The sequence below is a fragment of the Lissotriton vulgaris genome, chromosome 6 (assembly GCF_964263255.1).
Source record: "Lissotriton vulgaris chromosome 6, aLisVul1.2, whole genome shotgun sequence".
Lineage (NCBI taxonomy): Eukaryota > Metazoa > Chordata > Amphibia > Caudata > Salamandridae > Lissotriton > Lissotriton vulgaris.
In genome coordinates, this window is record NC_141694.1 from 696,942,732 (window position 1) to 696,966,084 (window position 23,353).

General features: G+C 43.3%; 1 protein-coding gene across 1 annotated transcript in view; it reads right to left on the bottom strand.

Annotated features, from left to right (window-relative positions):
• LOC147707857 (uncharacterized) overlaps nucleotides 1–23,353 on the bottom strand; it is a 910,329-nt gene that overhangs the window by 524,265 nt on the left and 362,711 nt on the right. The window contains exons 23-25 of the mRNA XM_086925682.1: nucleotides 19,717–19,857; nucleotides 10,410–10,555; nucleotides 3,938–4,049 (exon numbers count right to left, since the gene is read on the bottom strand). Coding sequence (XP_086781808.1) covers nucleotides 3,938–4,049; nucleotides 10,410–10,555; nucleotides 19,717–19,857 — 399 coding nt within the window. The remainder of the gene's footprint in view (nucleotides 1–3,937; nucleotides 4,050–10,409; nucleotides 10,556–19,716; nucleotides 19,858–23,353) is intronic.

Below are 23,353 nucleotides of genomic sequence, written 5' to 3' on the forward strand. Positions count from 1 at the left end.
AGACATCTCGGTGGAGAGCAAGCATAGGCCTCCAGGCCCTGAAGCAGTGTTGGTGCAACCCACTCCATCCAATCCTAACGCTTCTCTCATGCTGGTTAATAGCATGAGAGCAGCATGTCGATAGGTTAGTGAAGCTCAAGACCTGGCTGTTCAAAAAAGCCTCCGGAATCTGCAAGCGCCTGGATACCCCATCGGATGATTAGCCACGCTTTATAAATCCTGATGGATCATTGAATCTGAACACAGCCATTTCATTGATGCGGCAGTCAGATTAGTCCACAAAGAGAGGGGCATTAATTTTGTTTCTGTTTTGAGTTCTATTGCAATGTACGTGGGATGAAATATTCTATTGCTATAGGCGCAAGATAGTCACAAACATTATGCAAATGGCCTCAAACTTAAAGTTGTAGCCAGAGCATTGACTGGCACACGGGGTGAAGCTGGAGCTCTCAAGCTGCCCCATGGTAGGTGTGAGTAGCTCATCCAGTCGTGGTGCTCACTTTCACACATGTGAAACTAGTTTTGCAGATTTTAAAATGAGGAAAAGGTTCAGAGGAAAAAACGGGACTTCAGACAAATGCAGAGGTAAAAGGTGACCGGAGGAAGACACTGAAGCAGGCTCACTTCTTCCAAGGAACTATTAAGGTGCAGCAGCCCCATGAATTGGAAAGTGTCCGCGCCACTGCAACACCATCGCTACCACATTGTAGAGGGTTTTTAACCCTCACTGCTTTAAGGATTTCTGACGTTTGGCCGGGCAGAACTGGGCCCATATTACAGATCTGATGCACTATCCCTTATCCCTGCCCGAGCTGCACCCCACCTTAGCTACATCTTTCTGGTGCAAGACAGGGACAGCCCACATGATTACAGAAGAAAATATGCTCTCCCCAGCGCAAGGTGTTCTGTTATTTGCATGGAACCACACCTTTGAGATTGTGCCATCCCCTTTTTTGCACTGTTCGGCCACAACTGCACAACAAATAGCCACTGTGACTGCCCATGCATGCCCACTGCAGTGCACCCACTACTTCCAACAAAACATGATCGTGATTATCAAACCAGGGGATCAAAAACAACCTCATGATCAGAGTGACGTAACCATCAACATAAAAAATTAAACCAGTAGGCCTCACCTGCGCAGATTTATTTTTTAATGCATGATTTGGCCGCCGGCATACGCCGCCTATCCCAGGCCATCATGATCAAACAACCAGTCACCAATCAACAATTATGATAAAGAAAAACATTAATCCTGCGCCTGCGGCCTGCCAGGCCCTGCCCTGCCCTCCCTCACCTGCACAGCTTGATTTATTTAAATCATGATGATTAGGGCGCTGGCCTACCCGTCCCCAGGCCATCGTGACCAGACGCTGGTAGACCAATCTAGATAATAATGATTTTAAAAAAACCTGACCAGTAATCACCGTCACGGCGCCTGCAGCCTGCCAGGCCCTGCATCGCTCGCCCTCACCTGCTGAGCAGTCCAGAGCTATAATGCACCGCAGTCTGCAGCAGTAGCCAACCTCAACCGACGTCCCCAAGCAGCTCCCGACTCCCGTTACTTTGAAAGGCGGCGTGCGTTGGTTGAGTAGTTACACCACCACTGGGTACTCGGTGGCTGGTGAGGAGAGGTGCGGGTATGCTTGGGCGGGCAGCGAAAATGCACGTGCATTCATTTTGCATAATCTGCGCACGCATCGCTGCCTCTGCCATGCACAGCCCCAATGGTCCACCCCCACAGAAGAAGACCAACCCAGGGCAGCAAAGCCCTGCCCAAGTGCCCAACAACAACTACTACTACAGTGTGCAGTGTCCCGCCCACCGGGCCTGATCCGCGGCCGGAACTAAGTCTTGAAGAGAGTGAGGAAGAGGAAAGTCACGTCACGTCACCGACCGTTGGTGTTTACAATTTACTGCATGCATCGAGATTCGAGTCAACAACATCCAGTACGACACGTCAGTAACTTTCTTAAACTAAGTGACAGGAAGCATCACAGCACTTACGGCACCACAGCAGTAGCACAGCACACGCTCTCTGTGTGTGCCAGTGCCACGCACAACAATTACTGACGGCAGGAAGGGTGCACCTAATGCAGCGTGACTCACTGGGTAAGACCCGGCCCTCATAATTAGGTGCCGGTGCTAAGCACCGGCAAGCTCCGGCTCAAATTAAGCCCTGGGTATACTTTGTCCAGACACAAGGGAGCACCCAGTAGTAAGTCAAAACAAAACCCTTTCAGGCATAGAGTGACACATAAATTATGCAAAAAAGAAGGAGAGAACTCTGGGTAGTATATATATATATGTGTGTGTGTATACATATATTCACAGAAAAAAACAAGGGTTAAAGGGGATGTTATAGTTAGGCTCAGTTTTTACACATACAAAACCATAGAAATTCAGCAATTATAGTTACCTCAGCTAACTATAACTTACACCCCTTCAATGTACTGTTTATAGCCTCACATATTACATCACTCATGACATGATCAGTGACGACTTCATCCACAGAACCACTCACATACCAATTCACAACCCCCATACAACCAATCATACACACACTCAAACATCCACACAACCACTCACATACCAATTCGCAGACCCATACAACAGCTCACACACCCACTCACTCATCCATAGAGCCACTCATATACTACTTAGTCATTAATGCAGCCATTCATATAACCGCTCACTCGCCCATACAGCTACTCACACAACCAATCACTCAACCATATACTCACTCACATAGCTACTCACTCACTCATACAGCCACTCACACATCAATTCACTTACCAATATAGCAACTCACACAACCAGTCACCCACCCATACAGCTACTCATAGAACCAGTCACTCAACCATGCAGCCACTTTAACAGCCACACACTTGCCCATACAGCTGCTCACACAACCACTTGTTCACCCATAAAGTCTCTCACACATCCACTCACTCACCCATACAACCACTGACATACTCACATACCCATTCACACATCCATATAACCAGTCACACAACTCACTTAACTAAACACCCACTGAAATAGCCACTCACTCACCCATACAACCATTTACACATCCAGTCACTCACTCATACAGCCACTCACACAGCCACACAGGCACCCATATAACCACTCACACACCCACTCATATAAAAATACAGCCACTCACCCAGTCACTCACCCATACAGCCACTCACACATCAACTCACTCACAATACAGCCACTCATTCACCCATATAGCTACTTACACACCCCCCCACATAAACATGCAGCCACTCAGACACCCACTCACACATGGATACACAGCCAACAGCCACTTACATAATATATATTGGAAGTAGTATCACTCCTTAATAGTACACAAAGCATAATAATTTAACTTTATCACTCATAAACCTTTAGAAAACACAATCACTGCATGATGTCATCGGAGATGCCATTTGAGATGTCATCGGTGATGTCACTGACCATGTCATGAGTGATCTAATATGTGAGGTCATAAGCAGTGCATCGCGGGAGACTCAAGACCGCTGCAGTTCCTGCTGGCTCCCCACCTCCAGCAGGAGTCAGCATTGCTTTGACAGAGAAGGAGCTAACATACAGCTCTCTCTCTCTGTCAAAGCAATTGTGCTAGCTTTCAACAAACTTCTATTTAGTAGCTTTAAGTGAAACATCAGCAATAAAAGTTACTGACCCCATTGTTAAACAAAACAGTTTCAGGAGAGAGAGTCCTCTAAATTCCCCTTGAGGAAGGTTAGCTCACTTGATCTATGAAATCTTGCTTTGGTCACTGTCAATACAGGCAGGATGTGGTACCAGTAGAGATGCCAGTGATGGACGTGGATGCACTAGTGGGGTAATAGCCCTGCAGTATTCACAGAAAAACTTTGGATACCTGTACTTTATTTTTAATAAATTAAGCACAGGGTATACTTACAGCATTTTTCATGACTGTTCCCATTGCCTGCTTATTTTGGATGAATGTGCTCAGCATCTTGTCCCTCAGCCCCACTTTCTCCAATTGCATTGACACAAAACATTCTGGAATTCTAAAATATGAAGGGATATACCAAAACTAAATTACAAAGAAGCAACAAATTGTATTTATCAAGAGATCATTTATTTATATAACAATAGCAATGGTACCAGACTTCATAGGCTCAATGGAGATTGTGAATTTTGTACTGCATATTTTTTATATTCATTAAAATGCAGGGGGTGTTTGTTCTGAGATTCCCGAAAAATCTACACTTCAAATGGGAGAACAGCATTACATGGCACAAGCTTTTACTTAACAACCATTGTTCAACACTGGTTTAACCACAGTTGCATTATATACGCCATTGGTAGCACTCCTGTTTGGGTCTAATCAACATTAACTTGTGCCAGAATGGGTTCTCATCCTGGTCCCAGTGTGTGACAAGTACTATGACGACAACAATGATGACGTGATCCAATATCATATGTGAACATCTATAGTGATTTCATCCTGACGAGTGGATATAATACATACAATTATATTTGTAACAGTTGTGAAGGAAACACATACACAGTTGGCTGCATGACACACTCTAAAGCTGTATTTTAAATAAGCCCCTGGTACAGCATAGCAAAACAATTTTTCACAACCACAAATGTCCAGAAACCTGGGTGCAACCATTACGTAATCACTCATGTTGTATACCTCAAACTAAAGCTGGGTGCCTCTCTTTGTCCTTCATGTAGTACACATCCTTCTATCCTTCACCAAGGAAGAGGCATGTTCTTCCTTCCTTATTCTGTATGCCTACCTCTTGCGCAGTAGCACAATAAATGTTGAGGTAGTTACTACATACTGTGACCAAATGTCAGGTAAGTTTTCCCCAACGTCCTATTGGGTCCACCTATGTGTCAGACTATGCCTGAGATTCCTATTTGAAAAGTGTGAGCTTAGAGCAATTGTTGTGTGCTAAAGCCTTTGGAACAGTCCTTCCCCATTTTTTGTGGGGAACTAAGAACCCAACCAATGCCCCAAACTCACCCATTGATATCACAGCCCTTAGTGGTGACTTGCTGTGAGTTAAACCCTTATTGCCTACACAAAAATAATTAATGGGTCTAAAAACTCCTTCCCACCCTTTTGTGGCTTAGTGTGTCTTGCAAGAATGGGCTTATAACCCAGAGAGTCTCAGACATTTGCCCACAGGTGGCACAATGAGGCCTAGTGCATGGTTTGAAACATCCTCTAGTTGTAAGCCCAAGAGCGGTCAGTGTCTCCCCGCAAGGTGTGAAAGCTGACCTATGCCAGGGATGAAGGCTTGTTAGGCTGCTGCCCTATGCAATGTTCACAGGCACCACTGGTGTATCCACTGTGTCCACATCTCCACTACAACTTGGAGAATTCCATTCAAAACAAATGTTTTGAAACATATACACAGCCCAATCAGACAAAGGCAGGCTCTATCAGTCATCTGGAATCAGTTACATTACCACTGCTAGCATCATCCCTTTTTTCTGAAGGAAAAACTAAATCTGATTTCTCCAAGGCACCCCAATACATGGCTTGACTTGTACTCAGTTGGAACTGCACCTCTAACAGCCACATAACTCAACTCCCTAAATGTACACTTCGACGAGAATAGTGGAAAGTGGCCCTAAACTTGAATATAGTCCTGAATTTAATAACATAATTTCACATTCTTACTGGAACATGCCTAGCAGGTGTGGCCTCACTGCACACAGTGAGAAGACAGAGCTAAATATGTTACTAATGCAAGAAAGATATTTTTGAATTACTCTTTATAGAGACTATCCGAAACCTTCTGTGCTGGCATTGAACTGGCTACTGATCTGTTAGCACAGCGACCTTAAGATCATATCACCAGGGAGCAGAGCCATAAACTATTACCATCAGGTTTGTTGCATGCAATCATCAACTGAAAATCATTAGGTATGACAACTGTCTCTGATCAGAATCTTCAAAACCATGTTGGCAATAAAGCAATATATATATATATTTGGGGCCAATGCACAAGCTACAAATAATTCTACAAACTAAACTACCTGGCACAAAAGAAACTACGACATCCCACAACTCTGATTAATTAACCCATATGGAGGTGGTGGGGGCACAGAATGTTTTTTCCTAAAGAAAAGACCAAGGCCCTCATTCACTGAAGTGCCATACTTCATCATCAGGCTCTTCGTCACTGTAGTGGCAGAGTTACAGACAGTGGGCTCCATCAGGACTGGTTGAATCGGAGTAGTGGTTAGAATGCCTAACTTCGATGCACCGTCCTAGAGGGTGGAGAAGTCAGGTTAAAAATGTGTAGAGTGGTGACCTACACACCTTTATTAATCACTACCTGTCACATGAGTTAATAAAATCCGTCTGGGAAGATGTTTCATGAATGATCCACTAAAATGATTGTGTCCCCTTTCATAGGTTCTTAACGGATCGAGGCATTTGCCAGGGCAAATAGGTCTCCTAATACCCTACCATGCACCCTAACTGAAATATACACTGTCTTATGTCTGTCAGTCATGAAGGTATATGGCAACACCTTGTGCATTTGGTGCAACCTGAATCAGTTCTTGTGACCGGTTGTAGCCTAGATAGGGGCCTCCTGGCTCAGAACTGTAGTGCTGCGGCCCTTTGCTAGTAACCAATTCAGAGTAGGGTTCCAAAAGTATATCAGTACAATCTACTAACATCCTATCATACTTTATCCTGGAAAGCCCTAAAACAAAGAATTCAAAGCAAGAAATGTATTTACTTGTTACACCCTGAGAATATCTTCATCCTGATGCCATAAGACTGACCCTACTGTCTTCCAAAGATTACTAAAAAGCAGATTAATAAATCCCATGCTGCTCAGCACACTTCTATCTCTGAGTAACATAACATACATAATCTTAATCAAAGCTCATAAGATGATAGTTGATTGTTTCTTATACTGATTGAAACCAAAGGGGTGTAAAGGGAGTGCTCTAATGTTTGAGATCGTTGGTTTCAGACCAAGGCACATAATAGCCAGATTGTAAGTGGTGTACAACAGCCAGATTATTTTGGGTACATCAAGACCATGTTAAGACATCTCATGAGGTAGTCTGAACTTTATAAGTACATCTTCGTTGCCTTTTTAAAGACTGTTAGTGACTGGGGATGTAGATATTCAAGACAGTAAATTCCTTTCTTGAACTCCTGGAATGGACATAAAGCCTTACTCCCCTAGTAGGTAGAGTTTATGCTGGACACACAGAAGCACATGGTGAATGCTCCTAATGGTTATTGCCAGACTATAGATGCATTTGTACACAAGACAACCTAATTTGTATTAAATAGATTCTTTGATGAGCACTAGGAACAAGGATCTTCTGGATGGAGAAATATGACCTATTTTTTAATTTCTACAGCAAACAAGTGGCCACATTTTGCACTCGCTGAAGCCTGCTGATCTATAAAGGCAGGCTGTCATATAGCAAGTTACTGTGGTCAAAATAGAATTGAAGGGTGTCCTCAACTCTTGTGGCCATTATCTTACTGAGAGCAGTGAAAAAATGTGCCTGTTTGTTCAGTTGGTGAAAACGGCTGCTCATAACTGCACTTACCTAGGTATTCAATGCCTAAAAATGTGATACAGACTAGCAGGCAGCATGTCCCATTGTTGTTTCATTGAATTGAAAAAGAAAAATATCTGCCTCAAACATGGTCACGATGGAAAGCAGCCACCAGCAAGAAAGAAAGGCACAATGGATGCTACAGAGGGATTTGAAATTAATGGGTTTGGATATTTGGAGTGCATTGATCCCTACAGGATTGTGGATATTGAAATACCGTTGATCCCACAGAAAATAAACCAGGCTGCAGAATTCTGCACAATCTAGCATTTGGAAAGTACGTTTTCTGGGACAGAGCTAGAGACAGAAGGTCTGTAATGAAACTGAGAAGAAACAGCTGCTTGAATAATAATTTTTGGTAAGAAAGGAAAGAAGCAAGATTATTTTCTGTAAAGTCTTTTGAAAGGAAAAAGCATTTGGAGGCAACTTAGTTGGTCTGTGAGACTAATGACAGCAAATTAAATCCCTGAATTCGGAACTTAGCTAGGGGTAAGAGCGGTACCAATGGAAGAGAGCTACCTTCAAGTACCAAGATCTTAGTCTCATCAGAATTCAGCTTAAACCTATTATCATATATCTAGGTGTCAATGGAGACTATGCAGGCTTCGATGTGTGTGGGCTTCTTGGTCAGTTTGCTATTAAGATCAGCGATAGTCTGAGTGTTATCAGTAGAGGACAAGAAGAACAACTTGATGAGGGTATGAGAACTATGAGAGGAGGCATGCAGATGTTGGAAAGCGGTGACTAACAAAGAATCTTTGATGAACACTGCAAGAAAGGGCCTGGACAGGGGAATGAAAGTAAGCTAATTTAACTAGTTGAAAAACAATTGTTTTGATCGATCTGGAGCAAAGAATTATATAGTCCTTCTGTCCAATCGTTTGGACTACGGACTCCAGGAAACAATAGTTGACAATGTCAAAATGGCCAACATATCAAGCATGGAGCAGAAACACACTACTACCCAAATCTAGATCTCCATGAATGTCATCCATGATTTTAACAGACATGGATTTGGAACACTGGACAGTATGGAAGCCCACCTCTTCAGGGAATAAAGCATGTGAATTCTTAATATATTATGAGTTCAATGTTGGCTGCCTTTTCCATAATTGCAAAAATGACATAATGAGAAAAGACCGATAAGTCCACTGAAGGTCTTAATAGTAAAGAATTAATGATGCCTGTATAAAGCTCAAAGGAAAAGAGGATAACAAGAGAGAATGATTAAAAATGTGAGACAGAGCTAGGGTAACCATAGACATTGCCTTGTTAATTTGTGGTACAGGATAGGAATCTAGAGGGGTGTCACTAACCACCATGTCCACGGCACAGATGCTCTTAAGGACTGAGGCCTAATGAAATTGGTTTTGTTGAACAACTATTTGAACAGTGGATCACTTAACAGAAGTGAGGAGTGTTTGTTCTTTGATTGATTGGGCAGGACGAATAGCCGATGGAGAAAGACATGCGGAGTGACCTCATAGCAGATTGTCCCACTCATTAATTTATCCTAAAGTAACCCTGCTAATCAAATCAAATCCACACTGCATGCACCTTTGACTGATATAAAGATAACTAATTGTATTCAGCAATCACATTCTTTTCATAATGTTGAATCATTACATAGATGAAATTAATATATACGAGGCACAAGCTGTTCACACATTTTTTGTAACTTTACATAAGGGTTTCAATTATTTTTAAGCTCAGGATTAGAACTTTTGTGCCGCAGACACACAGCTATCTTACAAGAAGATGTAGGTCAGCTAACTCCATATAGAACCAAGGAACAAAGAACAAGGATATTTCAGAGCCGAGGATTTCAGTGGTGCAAATTTATCAAATGCCGTTAACATGCAGTCACTAAACGGCTCACAGCGTGTTGAAAGATCAGGCACTATATATAACAGTATAATATTAATTAGCAGAGCCTGATTGAAACTTTCAGCCATGAGTTTGAACCATGATCTAAAAGCAAGAGTCAGAAGTGAGAGGATAAAATGATCAGAAGTGAAAGGGGACAGCTTTGAAGGATAGAAAGTCACTGGGTTATAAAACTAGCAGAGGATTTCATTTCTCATTCGAATGTCTCAAAGCATTATTTGAGGAACTTCAAAGGAAAGGCTTCTACTGTGTTTGTACTTGGATTTCTGTCCCATTGGAGCCTGGTCACAGTGAGATACATTCTAGATTCATATAGTTTAAATGATACATTGGTTTATTTTGTATTTTCACAGTGCTAAACAAACATCATACATACAAGAGCAGTACAAAACGCCTAAGAAACAAAAACACAGCTTACACAATTAATTTAATGAGTTGAACATGGGCCTCCTAGAAAGCCAGGATAGATGTTTCCTGTTACTTTAAAGGGTCCCAGGTCTGCAGTAGTAGATTCTTTACAGGAGTTTGAATAAATACATTTCCTATGGACGTTTAGCTGCCAGAGCCATCAGTTTCATTTCATTCCATTGCAACTCTGAATGGGTGTTCAGATTATTCCCCACAGCCACATCATACCAAGAGTGAACAACAATATGTTAAGCACGCTCTAATAGCCATGTTGCCCATAGAGAAGGGGTTAATAAAGACTGAGAATGCAAAGGTATGTAAATCTTGCATGCTCTGGTTGTCCATATCAGAAAGGGACCTTATAGATTAAGCATGCATGTTGCGTAGGCTCTCACACTCTTGATGTTGCTATAAGTGGGGTCAACAGAAAGTGAGCATGACCTTTGGAAGTATCTAATTCTCTTAAATTTTCAGTCAGATGGGTCATTGTACTGCATTGCTGTTAAGATGAGTACCTTTTCTTGAGCTCATAGGCAGGTTGAACAGCTACATGATGAGGGGAAGGCTTTGCTAGTAATGTATTGTCCATGTTGTTCCCTGGCCAGAGAGAAATTTCACTTCTGGCACTTTCCTGTTGATTCCTTGCACTCTGCTGATTATCCTAAAAAATGACAATAGATGACTTTAATAAATGTTGGAAAATTTGTCATTTGACTTATTAAATTAAGACAGTAGTATTCCCCAAATGCATAACATATATCCCATGGCTTGAAATAAGGAACCTGTTTGTAGGAGCAGCTGGGGAGAGTACAAAGGGGTAGCATGTCACATTGTCATTATTATACAAGTATCTCAGTTTCAAAGTGATAGAATACATCCTTTTTATAAACAGACTCCACATGAAATGTTGCAGATCAAATAATTATGAATGCACCTATATTACAAAATGGGTCTTTTTATTCTGTTTCCCAAATGTAACAAATGTATAATTATTCTGTGAATTACAGGTTTTACATCACAAGAATATTTAACATAAAACAAAAAATAAAATCATGTAATAAATATAATGTCTCTGTATTAATGTTGACCCATCAATCCATAGAAATGCAAATGTTGCTTCCTCATTAAGTTTGACCCCCTTTTATCAACCTACATAAAGCCTAGGAAAAGAATACATAGAGGGATGTCTTATAGATGTGTTGCAGATCAGTCAAATTGTTGAAAACTTACAAGCAGGGTCCCAAATTATTTTTTCACTCACCTGTAAAATGGGATTTCCCATAGGAAAGATCTGTGTGTACATAACTCTGACTACCAGTGCCTCCAACACTCAGTCTCCCTGCCAAACACTAAATGGCCTCCCATTATCTCAAACCATATGTGAAACGTATTCGCCATCCCCAGCCAAATCGCACCTTATCCTCTAACCTGATCCATATCACTACCCTTCTTCTTGGGCTAACTGAAAACAAACCAGGCAATTCCCAAGTTACTTGCATGATGCACAACTGCCTGTCTCCAGTAAAACACTGCCTTGAGATCTCAGACACGAACACCAAACACAACATTGACATCCTGGACCTCACTGAAACCTGGCTGTACGATACAACAAACAGCATTCTTCCACACTACTGCACTCCTTACTCCACCCTGAGAAGCACCAAGGAAGCCAAACAAGGTGGAGACTTAGCAGTCATACAGAGAAACTTTCTGAGCAGCAGACTTTTTCCCAACACTTGAATTCAATCGTTCAAGTGTGAATTCATCTCACAAGCATCCTCTAACCTCAAGTTGAATGTGATCTACCAAACCAACACTTTCATTGAAGAGTTCAGGGAATTCTTCACAGCACAGTTAATCACCTCTGACAGCGTTATCTTTCTTAGTGACTTTAACCACCATTGGTTTTCCGAAAGAAATAAACCACTGAACCACTTTGCAACTTTTGTAGAAAACAATGACCTCAACTAACACTACCAGAAACTCTCTCAATACAAAGGCGCCACTCTCAACCTGATGATCTCCAGATCAGCTGCGGTCCATGCAGGTAAAAGTGGTGGGGCCAGGAAAGGGGGGATTTCGAAGGACAATGCTGAGGGAAAGTTAATTATTTATTTAATTTTCCCTCAACATTGTCCCTCAAAATTTCCCCTTACCTAGCCCCACCGCCCCACCACTGTTACCTGCGTGGACTGCGGCTGCTCTAGATCACCTCTACTTTCGACCAGTGACCCCTTCCAGTTTGATTGGTCTGATAACCTGCAGCTTCCCTTCATAGTGTCTCTCTCAAACAAGAAAACCCTTGGCCAAGCTAGCCCTATTAAATCTTCCCTGGATAGTGCCTCAAATTGACATCAACAAGGCCACAGAGAAGTTCAACGCTTTCATGTACTTCCCATTCAGGCAATTTGAGAGCAAATACAGTAGACCCAAACCCTATCTCCCTTGGTACTCCAAAGCCCTTTAAAAAGAAAGGAAAAACATCAGATTATTGGAGAAAGACTGGCGGCGAGCACCTTCACCATTAAATCTAACAAATCATTTGTACTGTGAGACTAAAGTGTAAAGGCAACATCTCCATAGCCAGGGTATCACATGTAAGATCCCTCCTTGATACGGCCAAGAATACAACAAGACAACTATTTGGAATAATTAATCAAGCCAAAAACCATTCCTCCAAATGCCTATTTAAGGCACCAGAGAACCTTGGCAATATCTTTGCAGAGTTCTTTTACAAAAGTATCAGTCACATTAACATCTCTCTTCCTTCCAAAGTCGACACCATAATTGAAGGTGTACTGCCTTGTAAGGCACTACAGACATGGTCCTCTTTCTCTCCCAATCTCAGACGCAGATTTACTATGAACTCTTTCAAGATGAAACCCTCTAACAATCTTTGTGATGCCATACCAACCCCATCAGTAAATTCCTAACCAAACCATTTCTCCCCATCTGGACAATCCTGGTTTAGTTATCAATGGATAAGGGCTTGTTCCCAGACTGTCTAAAAAGGGGGTAACATTTCTTCACTCCTAAACAACAGTCTCTGGACCCTGACTTTCACCCAGTATCTACCTTGCCCCTCCTACTCAAAGTGATTGTAAGTTGCATAGCCTCCCAACCGATATCCCATAATCAGGATAACAACCTCTTTGGCTATCTACAATTCGGATTCTGTTGAAGCCACAGCACTCAGACTGCAAATCTGCAGACTGTGGATAAAGGCCTTCGCATTGTAGACAGGGGCAATTCATGCATACTTGTGCTCCCCGACTTCTCAGCTGAGTTTGATACAGTCAACCACAGGCACTGTTAGACACCCTAAAGCATTAAATGGCTAGTGATGATGTCATCCTTAAATGGTTCAACAAAGGTTCAATTCACTCTTCAGGTTTTTTTAACCTCTACCTTAAACCCAGCAGGAGTCCTCTTTCATCTGTACGCTGATGATGCCCAAATCTACTTAAAGGTCTCATGCCTGTACGACTGCACCACTTATCCAACTCCCTGAACAGAATTCAAACTTGGATGGCTAACAAACACTTCAAACTAAAACCAGCAAAAAACATAACTTCTTCTCAATTCTTCAGAGGAAGCTAACTTGCGGATCCAAGATTGGATGGATCTCCTCCGGGACATGGACGGCCACCCTTCCATTATTCAGAATGCCAAATCTCTGTGACAGATGTCTGAACTTCCAGAACCATATCTCCTCTGTGGCTAAGAGGGCTCGTCTCCAGCTTAGTCTTGATTGGGGAAATTCGAGCACACAACCTTAAATCTGTTGTCCAGGCACTTGTGTTCTCCAGACTCAACTACGAAATTGCACTCCTTTCCAGCATTCCAAAGTTCACCTATGTCCTCTCAGAGCCGTTTTACATTTGAAAGCCCAGTTCGTGGCAGGACAGATGAAATTCAGCCATATCTCCTCGATTCTACGCTCCCTTCAGTGGCTGCCCATAGAAGTGAGTGCTCAATTTAAACCTGCCTGCATCAGTCCCAAAACTATGCACTCCTCTTTACCCTCGTACCTCTCAGAGAAACTGATAATCTCAGGCACCGGCTGAGACTCAAGAAATGTTAAATTGCTCAACCTCGACCTTCAAGCACAAGAGATACATAAAACAATTCTTCTCTAGGAGTTGGTCTGGGGACCTAAGCCACTGCAGTTGTTTGGAGGGAGCCTAGGACCAAAACACAGCTGTAACACTCTGCATAGTGCTTAAAGGTGAGATGAGGACAAAAAAAACAAAAAAAGCAATTCTTCTCTGGAAGCACCACCAGATTATGGAACTCTTTCCCACTGAGGCTCTGCCTGACCATGTCACCTTCAAAAAAGACCTCAAAGCTCTTCTCTTTGAACGACACCTCGCTTAACCCACTCCGACCTCCTTACGCTCCCGCCAAGTTCAGACTAACTGCAACCAGCATAAATGATTGTTGTCCATCTGGTGGTACTGTATCATCTGCTTGTCACCGCTATGTTTTACAATAAATATGCGCTAAGTGCTCTACCTCACGGGGAGGGTAACCTGGTGTTCTTCCCCACCTATAATGGTACATATATATTTTCTATTCAGTATTGATATGTTCTGCTTTATCGTAAAGCACTCTGATACCTAAGGGCTATCTCCAAGCTATATAAAATTACAAAAATAAATAAATAAACTGACGGATGGAAACCCAAATGTTATGGCAGGGCAGGCTTTCGGTCATTCAGTGCCTTTCTTGCTTTGCTGAAAATCTGTTCAGCTATTCTGGATATGTAAAGTAAAATGTGAATGTTAAGTGTACATGTCAAACTAAGTATATTTTTCAAAAGGTTTGTGAACACCTGCTTGGGCATATGCCGAGAAAAGCACCGCACCCAGCCCAAGTTTGAGGGGGGATATTGTACTTTACACCCCAACATTACCAAGAGGTAGCATTTTCCCATGAATCAGGGGAGTGTGTGATGTGTTAGCACAGCCATTTTCCAGGACCTGCAGCGATGTGCGGATCACATCAGAGGATTCCACTCCTGTGCCCTGTCCCAAACAGTGAGCAGGAACAGGCTCAGATGCCAGAAATGGTACAATGTGGCCTGCTACTCCACAACCTACAAAATTCTCCAGTTCACAAGGAGCGGATCAGCAGTCCCTTACTCCTGTGCCATTGTGAACAATTAAGAACAGGTTGTAGGAGCAGGTGCCAGTTGACTTGCCCTTCCTTTAACTGCACACTGCTGAGTGTCATGGAAGAATAGGTCTGTTGTCTTTTCATCCTGGCCCCTTGTGGTGTGTTACAGAAACACTCCATTGATCCATGGTATGAATGTCAGGCATTTGGATTTGTATGGGAGCCTAAGGGTCAGATGTATGTAAGCATTATACCGGTCGTAAATGGCCCATCGAGTCATTTGCGACTAGTCAAATTTATTTTCAAAACTACCAACCCTAGTTTGCAAGTCTGTAACCTATTACTGATTCGCAAAATAAGGTTTGCGAGTTGCTATTACGAAGGGGCATGCCAAGGGTGTCCCTTCCTAATAGTGAGTCGCACTAGTATGTAGGAAGGTTTTGCAACCGTGAATGCAGTTGCAAAACAATCAGAGTTTACCATGAATTTAAAATTGGTGGTAAGCCATTCGCAAACGGGAAGGGGTCCCCAAGGGACCTTTTCCCCTTTGTGAATGGGAGTGTCAAAATATTTTCAGAGCAGGCAGTAGTCCCAAGAAAACTTTTTATTTTTTTTATTTTTTAAAAGCATCCTGACAGGCTGCATTTTTTTTAAACTGCTATATTTCAAAAGCAGTAACACACATGATGGCTGATGACCCAAGCAGGCCACCATCCCTGTGAGTGCCAGCCATTCCAATGGGTCGCAAACTGTGACCTGCCTCATGAATATTAATGACAGGTTCCTTGCAACCCTTTTGGGAATCGCAAACAATGTCTACCACACTGTTATGCATCAGGTTTAGGGACTCACAAAAAAGCAATTTGCTTTTCACAAACCCTGATGGTCATACATCTGGCCCCTGATGTACTAAACAGACCCTCCAGTATTTCGCGATTTGCAAAATAATTGCGAAATCGGTTGAAGTGCGCGATTACCGCAATATTGACCTTTTTGGCCGCGAAAAAGGTCTCCGGCAGGCTGCAAAAATAATGGTGACATCTTTTTGGCTGTACGCACACACGTCACTACGTGGTGCTGTACAGCCATAATAGCTGCCTGTTTACTCCTGCTGCACTGCATTAAGGGATGTGTCCGTGCGCTTTGGAAGAAGAAGAAGCCAGGCAGTGTGAGCGCAGGGCTCGGTACGCGTTGACTTTCAAATGGGCAGAACATTATTTCTGTGAAATGACAAATCTTCCTCCCCCAGGAGGCTGAAATACTTAAAAGTTCTGTGGAGGTGCGGCGGCTTCACCCACCCCCCTGCACTTTCCTCTCCCCTCGTCCAATCTTGCTGAAGGAACACTGTGACTTCAGCAAGCGGTTCTTACCTTCTCTTTCCTCTCCTTCATTCGTTCCCATATTAAATGGATTAGAAACAGGAAAGGAACATTTTGTTGAAAAGATCTTTCTCTGGCATTTTCTGTTCCAACGGCAGCCTCGTGACGGAATGCGGAGGGTGGAGGGGGGTCAGCCCCATGTGCTCCCTCATCCAAGCTTGCTGAAGGAAAACCGTGACTTCAGCAAGCGGTTCTTGCCTCTCTTTCATTTGATCCCATGTGAAATGGATCCAAAAAAATAAAGATTTTTTTTTCGCAGAGGCCAGCCCCCATCGGGGGCATCAGAGGCCGGCGCCATAACGGACGCCGAGCCCCCAACACCTACAGCCGGAACTGGTTTCGGCACAAAAAGCGTGAGGGAAGGAATGCCCCCCACCACCCGGTAGCCACGGCGGCGCCTACCCCCCCGGCCAATGTGCCCCTGCAACATTCAAATGGGCCAATGGGGGGGTAGGGCGCGAACCACGGCCACCTTCGTTGGGGGGGATAAAAGCTGTCTTCCCCCAGGACGACTCCTATCTTAGGAGCGGGGGGAGCAGCACGAGGAGAAAAATCATTGACCCACCCACACCTAACAGGAAACTATGTCGCAGGGCTGTTGGAAGGGGCAGGGCGAGAAACAACGGGGACAATGGTTGGCACAGAAGCACACCGGAGGGCGGTGTGCTGAGACAGGACCACTTGCCTTGGGATGCCTCATGGCTGGGCGAGGGGACTGAAGGACTGCGGGTAGGACCATTCACCTTACGATGCCTCATGGCTGGGTGAGTCAGCCTACCAAGAGGGGTAGCAAACGGAGACGGCGCTCGCAGCTCACCCCCGCCGGTTGGCAGGGCACAACAGGAGTCCAACCGGTAGCAAGTTGGGCCTAACTCCGGGACAACGGCTACACCACCCCTCCTGCAAGCGGATATCAAAGCAAACCCAGCCAAATCACCTGTCGAGAATATAATATTTACAAATATGCAATGCCACAATGCCATCGACAGCTGAATAAAGGTGGTACTGAGTACCCAGAATTGATAGGTAACCCTAATAAAAACTGCGGCCAACAAATGACCACCACAAGAAACGTGTATGAGTGTATGTTGGCTTATTTGCAAAATAAGGGGCATGGATCAGAGGGATCACAAAGGGGAGAGAGTGGGGCTGGTGCAGGGGTTATGTTGGAAATGTTGTCTTTCTCTCGCATTTTATGTTCGAGCTGCAGCCTCAGAACGGAAGGGGTAAATAAATAAAAAAAACATTATATGGAAAGTAACTACATGCAACTAGACATAGTGGTGGCAAAGTGACCAGAGTGTTTTCTGTCACACGCAAACACATTAGCGCCACTTTACAGAGTTGGCCAGTTAATAGTGCTTTCAACTCTTTCCTTGAACAGCATTGTTGTTGGAAGTGAGGGTGAGGAGATGAGGTCTCAATGACCAGGGGTGTCTCCGGTGTCTCCGACATCTCCATGGTCTGGGGTGTCTGATGTCTTCATGGTCAGTGGGGTCTCTGACGTCTCCAGGGTCAGGAGTGTCTCTGGAGTCTCATTGTGCTTGGCTGAACCTATGCTCCAGAATGTTACCGCAAAGGAGGATACAGCAAAAAGAAACTCTCTTAGACAGTTTATGTCTATTTCAATGTTAAATACTCTACTAAGTCAGTTTACAATGATTTAAGGCTGAAAAGGAATGATTAGGAGTAAAATAAAGTGCCGCAAAAATGCTGCATAATTTCCATTATTTGTGCCACAAAATTTCCATATTTGTGCCGCTAAATTTGCTTATCAATGCCGCTATATCCTGGGGGGTCTGAAGCCATCACTCTTATAGGCCCACCATCTTCCAAGCTTTAATACTTTCTGCAATGAAGGTTGCTGTTTTAGATCTCAATCAAAAAAATGTATGACTTTGCCAAGATCGTGGTCATGTGAAAGGGCTTCTTCAGGAGGTTTCTAAAAGTCTCAGGGTTGCTGCTGCTTTAGTTGCTTCGGGTGCGGTTCTTGGCACAAAAGGATGCTGTGCAGCTGAAACTTTGTCTGTAGGACTGTTTATTCTGCGGGATGGCTAAAGTGGTAGTTTTGTCATTCACTTGGATCAAAATAATCCCTTGTCATAGATAATTATGGTGTATTTTGTGGTTCCTCTTTGCAGCTCTCAGGAAATTCCCACAGCTCGTTGCTTTCTTCCAAATTGAATTTGTGTGGGGTACATTTCCACACAACTCTAAATCAAGGGACGTATTGTGATCTTACTCTTTATGCTGCACAGACGCAAAAGGTGTTTGTGTGTTTCTTTTTTCTACCAATAGTGCATACATTAACTCAAATAAAAAAATCTGTGAGCCTAGGTAGTGCATGTGCTGTTGACAGTGATTACTGCTCTGTGGTTCTGTACTTTGCTGTCTGCAGCACTGGCACTAACATGGAGATTTTTAGAGTTAATGTGGGCACTGTAGAAGGAAAAAAGCATTGGCACTGACCAATGAATGGGATCCTGATACCGCCCTTGGCCAGATTTTCATTCTGGTGCTAATGACAAATGATTGGATTTCTGGAGGAAATACTGAATTCAGTGGCGCCCTGCCAGTGGAATTTCCTGCTGTAGAGGCCAGGGGTGATGGGGGAAAGTCCACCCGTAGATTCTCTTCTGATTTTATTTTCCATTACCACCCAACTCAAATGAAGTCTCTAAAAGTTTCAATAAAGCCCCCTACAACCATACATAAACATGGTTAGAACAAACCTAGTTCACGGCCCTGCACACTCACTGACACTGTGTCCGTTTATCCTTCTGGCCCATACATTCAGCCAAAAAAACTTTTTCGTTGTCTCTCTGTGTCTCAATGATCTCATGTATGATTATATCAGTATATTAATATTCAAGAATAATGACTTTTGTTAACACTATTTGTTTTGTTGGATATTACATCATCACTGCCACTTCTCTTCTACATATGCACGTTTTTTATGGTTTCAGTCCTGAAGAAGGGATAGTGTCTTCCGCAAAACACGTGTTTGCAACTTCATTGTCTGTACGATGCTATATGGACTATATCAATACAATCTTGTTATATGCAAACTACTATGATTGTAACCATACTGAATCTATGCATTTGTTAATATTTTCTAATACAACCTCGATATATCAAAATCTTTCATGTAGTATGGTAAATTTATAATAAACTTCTGACTTCCCACTACTTTTTGCGGTTTTTGATACATAAACATGCATTTAGAATCTAGAGGACAGCATTAGACATGGGCAGACGTGTAATGGACAACGCGTAACTACGTATAAATGGCTCACACATTTAAAAGGAAAGAATAGATGCTCACCTTCATTTCATTTCCCTGTGATGACTGCTGGACTGGGCGGCAGAGGGAGGCCTGTTGAACAGCAACAAGCAAAGCATTTTTTTGAGTAACTTGACAAGCGAGGGCTACTTGGAGATTCTCTACTCCAGCCTTGGTCAAAAGCTAAAAGAAGAAAAATACATGTTTGTTGTTAATGATTGCCTCGTGGCCATATGGGTTCAGGACTGTGCTTTACATTCAGGGAGAGTATCTCTCGCTTTTCAAAGAACAATGCTTTTCTCTCGCTAAAACATATAATGCGTGTTCTGATAAAATATGCTTGGTTGCTTTAAAAATAAGGGTGGATGCAACATTGCTAAAAGGCTAAAATGTGGAACTGCAATACAATGTTGTGACTGTGCAGTGTTGTCCTGGTACTTAAGACATCCCAAAATTCCAAGCGGGGTGTACAAATGTGGAGCGGCCATGTGCAAACAATCATATTTGACTTATCTCATTAATATTTATGATGTGAATTATCGATATATGCTTCAATGTACAGAGTGCAAATGCACGGGCAAGGCTTGTACAGACCATAAGATTTACTTTTCTGGAATTGTGTTACACTACAATTTCCAGTGGAAGGTCTGTCCTTTTTAATTTGTTATGGTCTCCGCCATGACCTGTAAATATGTACAGGGTCTTTAGTGGTGTGGTAACTTACCCAACATGTTCCAAAGTTTATTTGATTTTATTTAATCAGAATGAATGATATCACTGCCTAATTTAATTAACTGACCAGATGCTAAGAGTCAATTTTCCATATTAAGCTGAGCCTTAGCTGAGTGAACTTAGTGAGTGATGCATGCAAGTTTAGTGTAAGACCTCTGCAATAACTGGAATGAAATTTGAATTCATGATGCGAAGTTAAGGTGAGAAATAGACTCTTCTTCAGCACTAGCTATTGCATGTCATTGGTCACTAACACGCTGTCTTGCTTCGCCTTTCAGATAAAACAGCTCCCACACGGTGGCTCAACCCAACGAAGCAGGAGACATTAACACAAAACAAACAACACCTTTAAAATAAGAGTTTTATTTTACAAAAGGCAAAGACTCTCTATTCAGAATAAGGCTTGGGGTTATATTTTACACAATGCTCTCTAACAGAAATGCTTTCCCAGATGCCAAATGCACAAAATGTAAATACACAAAGATATATATGTGTATATGCAAGCAAAAATATCACACTTGGTGAATGCAACAGTTAAATGCAACCGTAATACCATGAATAAACAAGCAGCAAATAATATGAGATAAGACTCAAGCAAATATAATATAGGACGTCCTGCAAGAGATAAGAAAGATATATGTACTAAATACATCAAATGATTACTTTGGAAGTGCACCTCAACTCACTCACACATCACAAAGAAAAAACTTCAAAAGAACAAAGCCACTGGCCAAACATTGCAATGGCAATAATAAAAGCTCAAACACCTCAAATGACCAAAGCCAATGGGCAAACATCACAATGGCAATAATCAAAACTCAACACTTCACCTGGTGCAAACACTGCATCTTAGCCCACTACTGACTGGGAGAATTAAACAGCCGGGGATAAGAGCCTCAGCAACCAGGGTCCCAAAGTAGACGCGTCCGTCCCCGTTCGGATTCCAAAATCCTGGTTTCTAAGTCAACAACCCTCAGCTTTATAATCTCAAAACACACTAGAAGGATCGGGACCCCCCCCCTCTTATCCCCCGAGCCAATGAAATCTTACCAGAACTGACCAGCTTCTAAGCAAGCATTCCAATGACAGGAAGGAGTTCTCACGTTCTATCTCCAATCTCGCATGTTCCAGACTATATCTTGACGAAGCTCACAAAGCACTGCTGTGCACGCAGAACAGCAGAAGCCAAGCAGAGTCAGAAAACAGGATGACATGAGGCCATGTGAAAGCCGATAGTAAGAACTTCATAATACTCGTCAATGTACAATGCAATGCACATTTGTGCACTACTGCTTATAGATTCACATACTTCATCTCTCAATGTACAACACCGACCACATTTGTGCATCACTGCTCACAACACTGCATTTCGAGACCAAAAAGTACACTCCACTAAGGGTGGGCGAATTTTGCGAATCTGGCGTTTGCGAATTTTGCGAATTTGCGAATTTGCAATCCGCAAAATCCGCGAATTCTCGCGAATTAGCGGATTTTTTTTTTGTGTGTTCGCAAGGTTTTCTTCCAGTTCCCGAGGGTTTGGTACCAGTTCGCAATTGCGAACTTACTTGTCGGCTCGCAACAGTCGTGACTATGTTGTTTCTACGTCTGGTTCATCATCACAGGTTCCCAGCACCCTCTGTTTCACCACTGCCACCCTCTGTTTCACCCATGTCACCCTCTGTTACATCAATGCCACCCTCTGGTTCATCATCACTGTAGATTATGGGGGGGGAAAGCAAGCACACCTGCCCTGCTTCAACTGACATGAATTAATTTGGGGTTAGTTTATTAATGTGTCACTGTTTTAAAATTCCAGGTCTGGCACCTGCTTCCTTATCAATAATTTGCTTCCTGTTGCAGTGCAATTTTTTTTTCCAGGACCTTTGTGGCCTACTTGTAGCTATTCTATGAGCCTGCTGTGAGGGTCAGAGCAGGGTCATACAATTGTTGCAACTAGCAACTGAACTCTGGAGGGGCCCCAGTCAGGAAGCACTACAGGGAATGGTTACTAATGATGAGTTTGAACTCTTGCACCTGCTGAGTGCTTTCAGTTTTGCAAAACTCGTTTTTCAGCAATTTCGCGGGATTCGCAGGGCGCGAACAGGCGCGAGATCGGATTCGGAAGCCGCGAATTCGTGCAAATATGCAATTTGTTTTTTTGCGGCGTGTTAGTTCGCAAGGTTTTGTGCGTTTTCGCGAGCTGCTTGTAGCGCAAGGCGCGAAGTTACCCTCGCGGTCGTTCAAGGGCGTGGCCATCTTGTTTGCATGACGTATTTCCGTTTCCGGGCACGAAGTGTAATCTCGCAAAGTGTGCGGCTCGCCAGTACAATTTCGCGGGTGTTCGCGAGGAAAATCTCGCACGAACTTACCCGCGCGGTCGTGAACGGGCGCGGCCATCTTGTTTCTCATTCATTGCTATGGTTCTGGGCATGCTTTTGGTATCCTCTCTGTATCTCTGCCATCCTTTGCTTGTTTGAAGTTTTTTTTTATCTATTTTACTTATTATCTATCTCTCTATTTTTCTTGCTCTATATTTTTGTGTTTTCTGCTACTTTTGGTTAATTTTAAACTACTTTTTTCAACTCTTTACTTTTCTTCTCTTCCCTATTCTATTTTCTTTATTATTTAGCTTCCTTTCTGCCCAGACCATGGTGAAGGGAGCCGGGAAGCATCCCGAGAAGGGGAAGGGTCCCGCACCCCGTGCCCGGCTCCCGTGCGGGCGTTTGAGGGGGGAGCAGGTCGTACCCCAGGAGATCTTTAGCCCGGAGGAGGTGGCCGCACTAATTTTTTATGTTCAGCGCCGCCTCCTCAGGACCATCATGGCAGGCGGCAGGATCGGTGTCGGGTACGGGATCCGGGAGCGCCGGAAGCAGTGGGAGAAGGTGTGCTGGGCCATGTACCACCACTCTCGGGTCCGGCGCACCTACAACCAGGCCACCCACCGCTG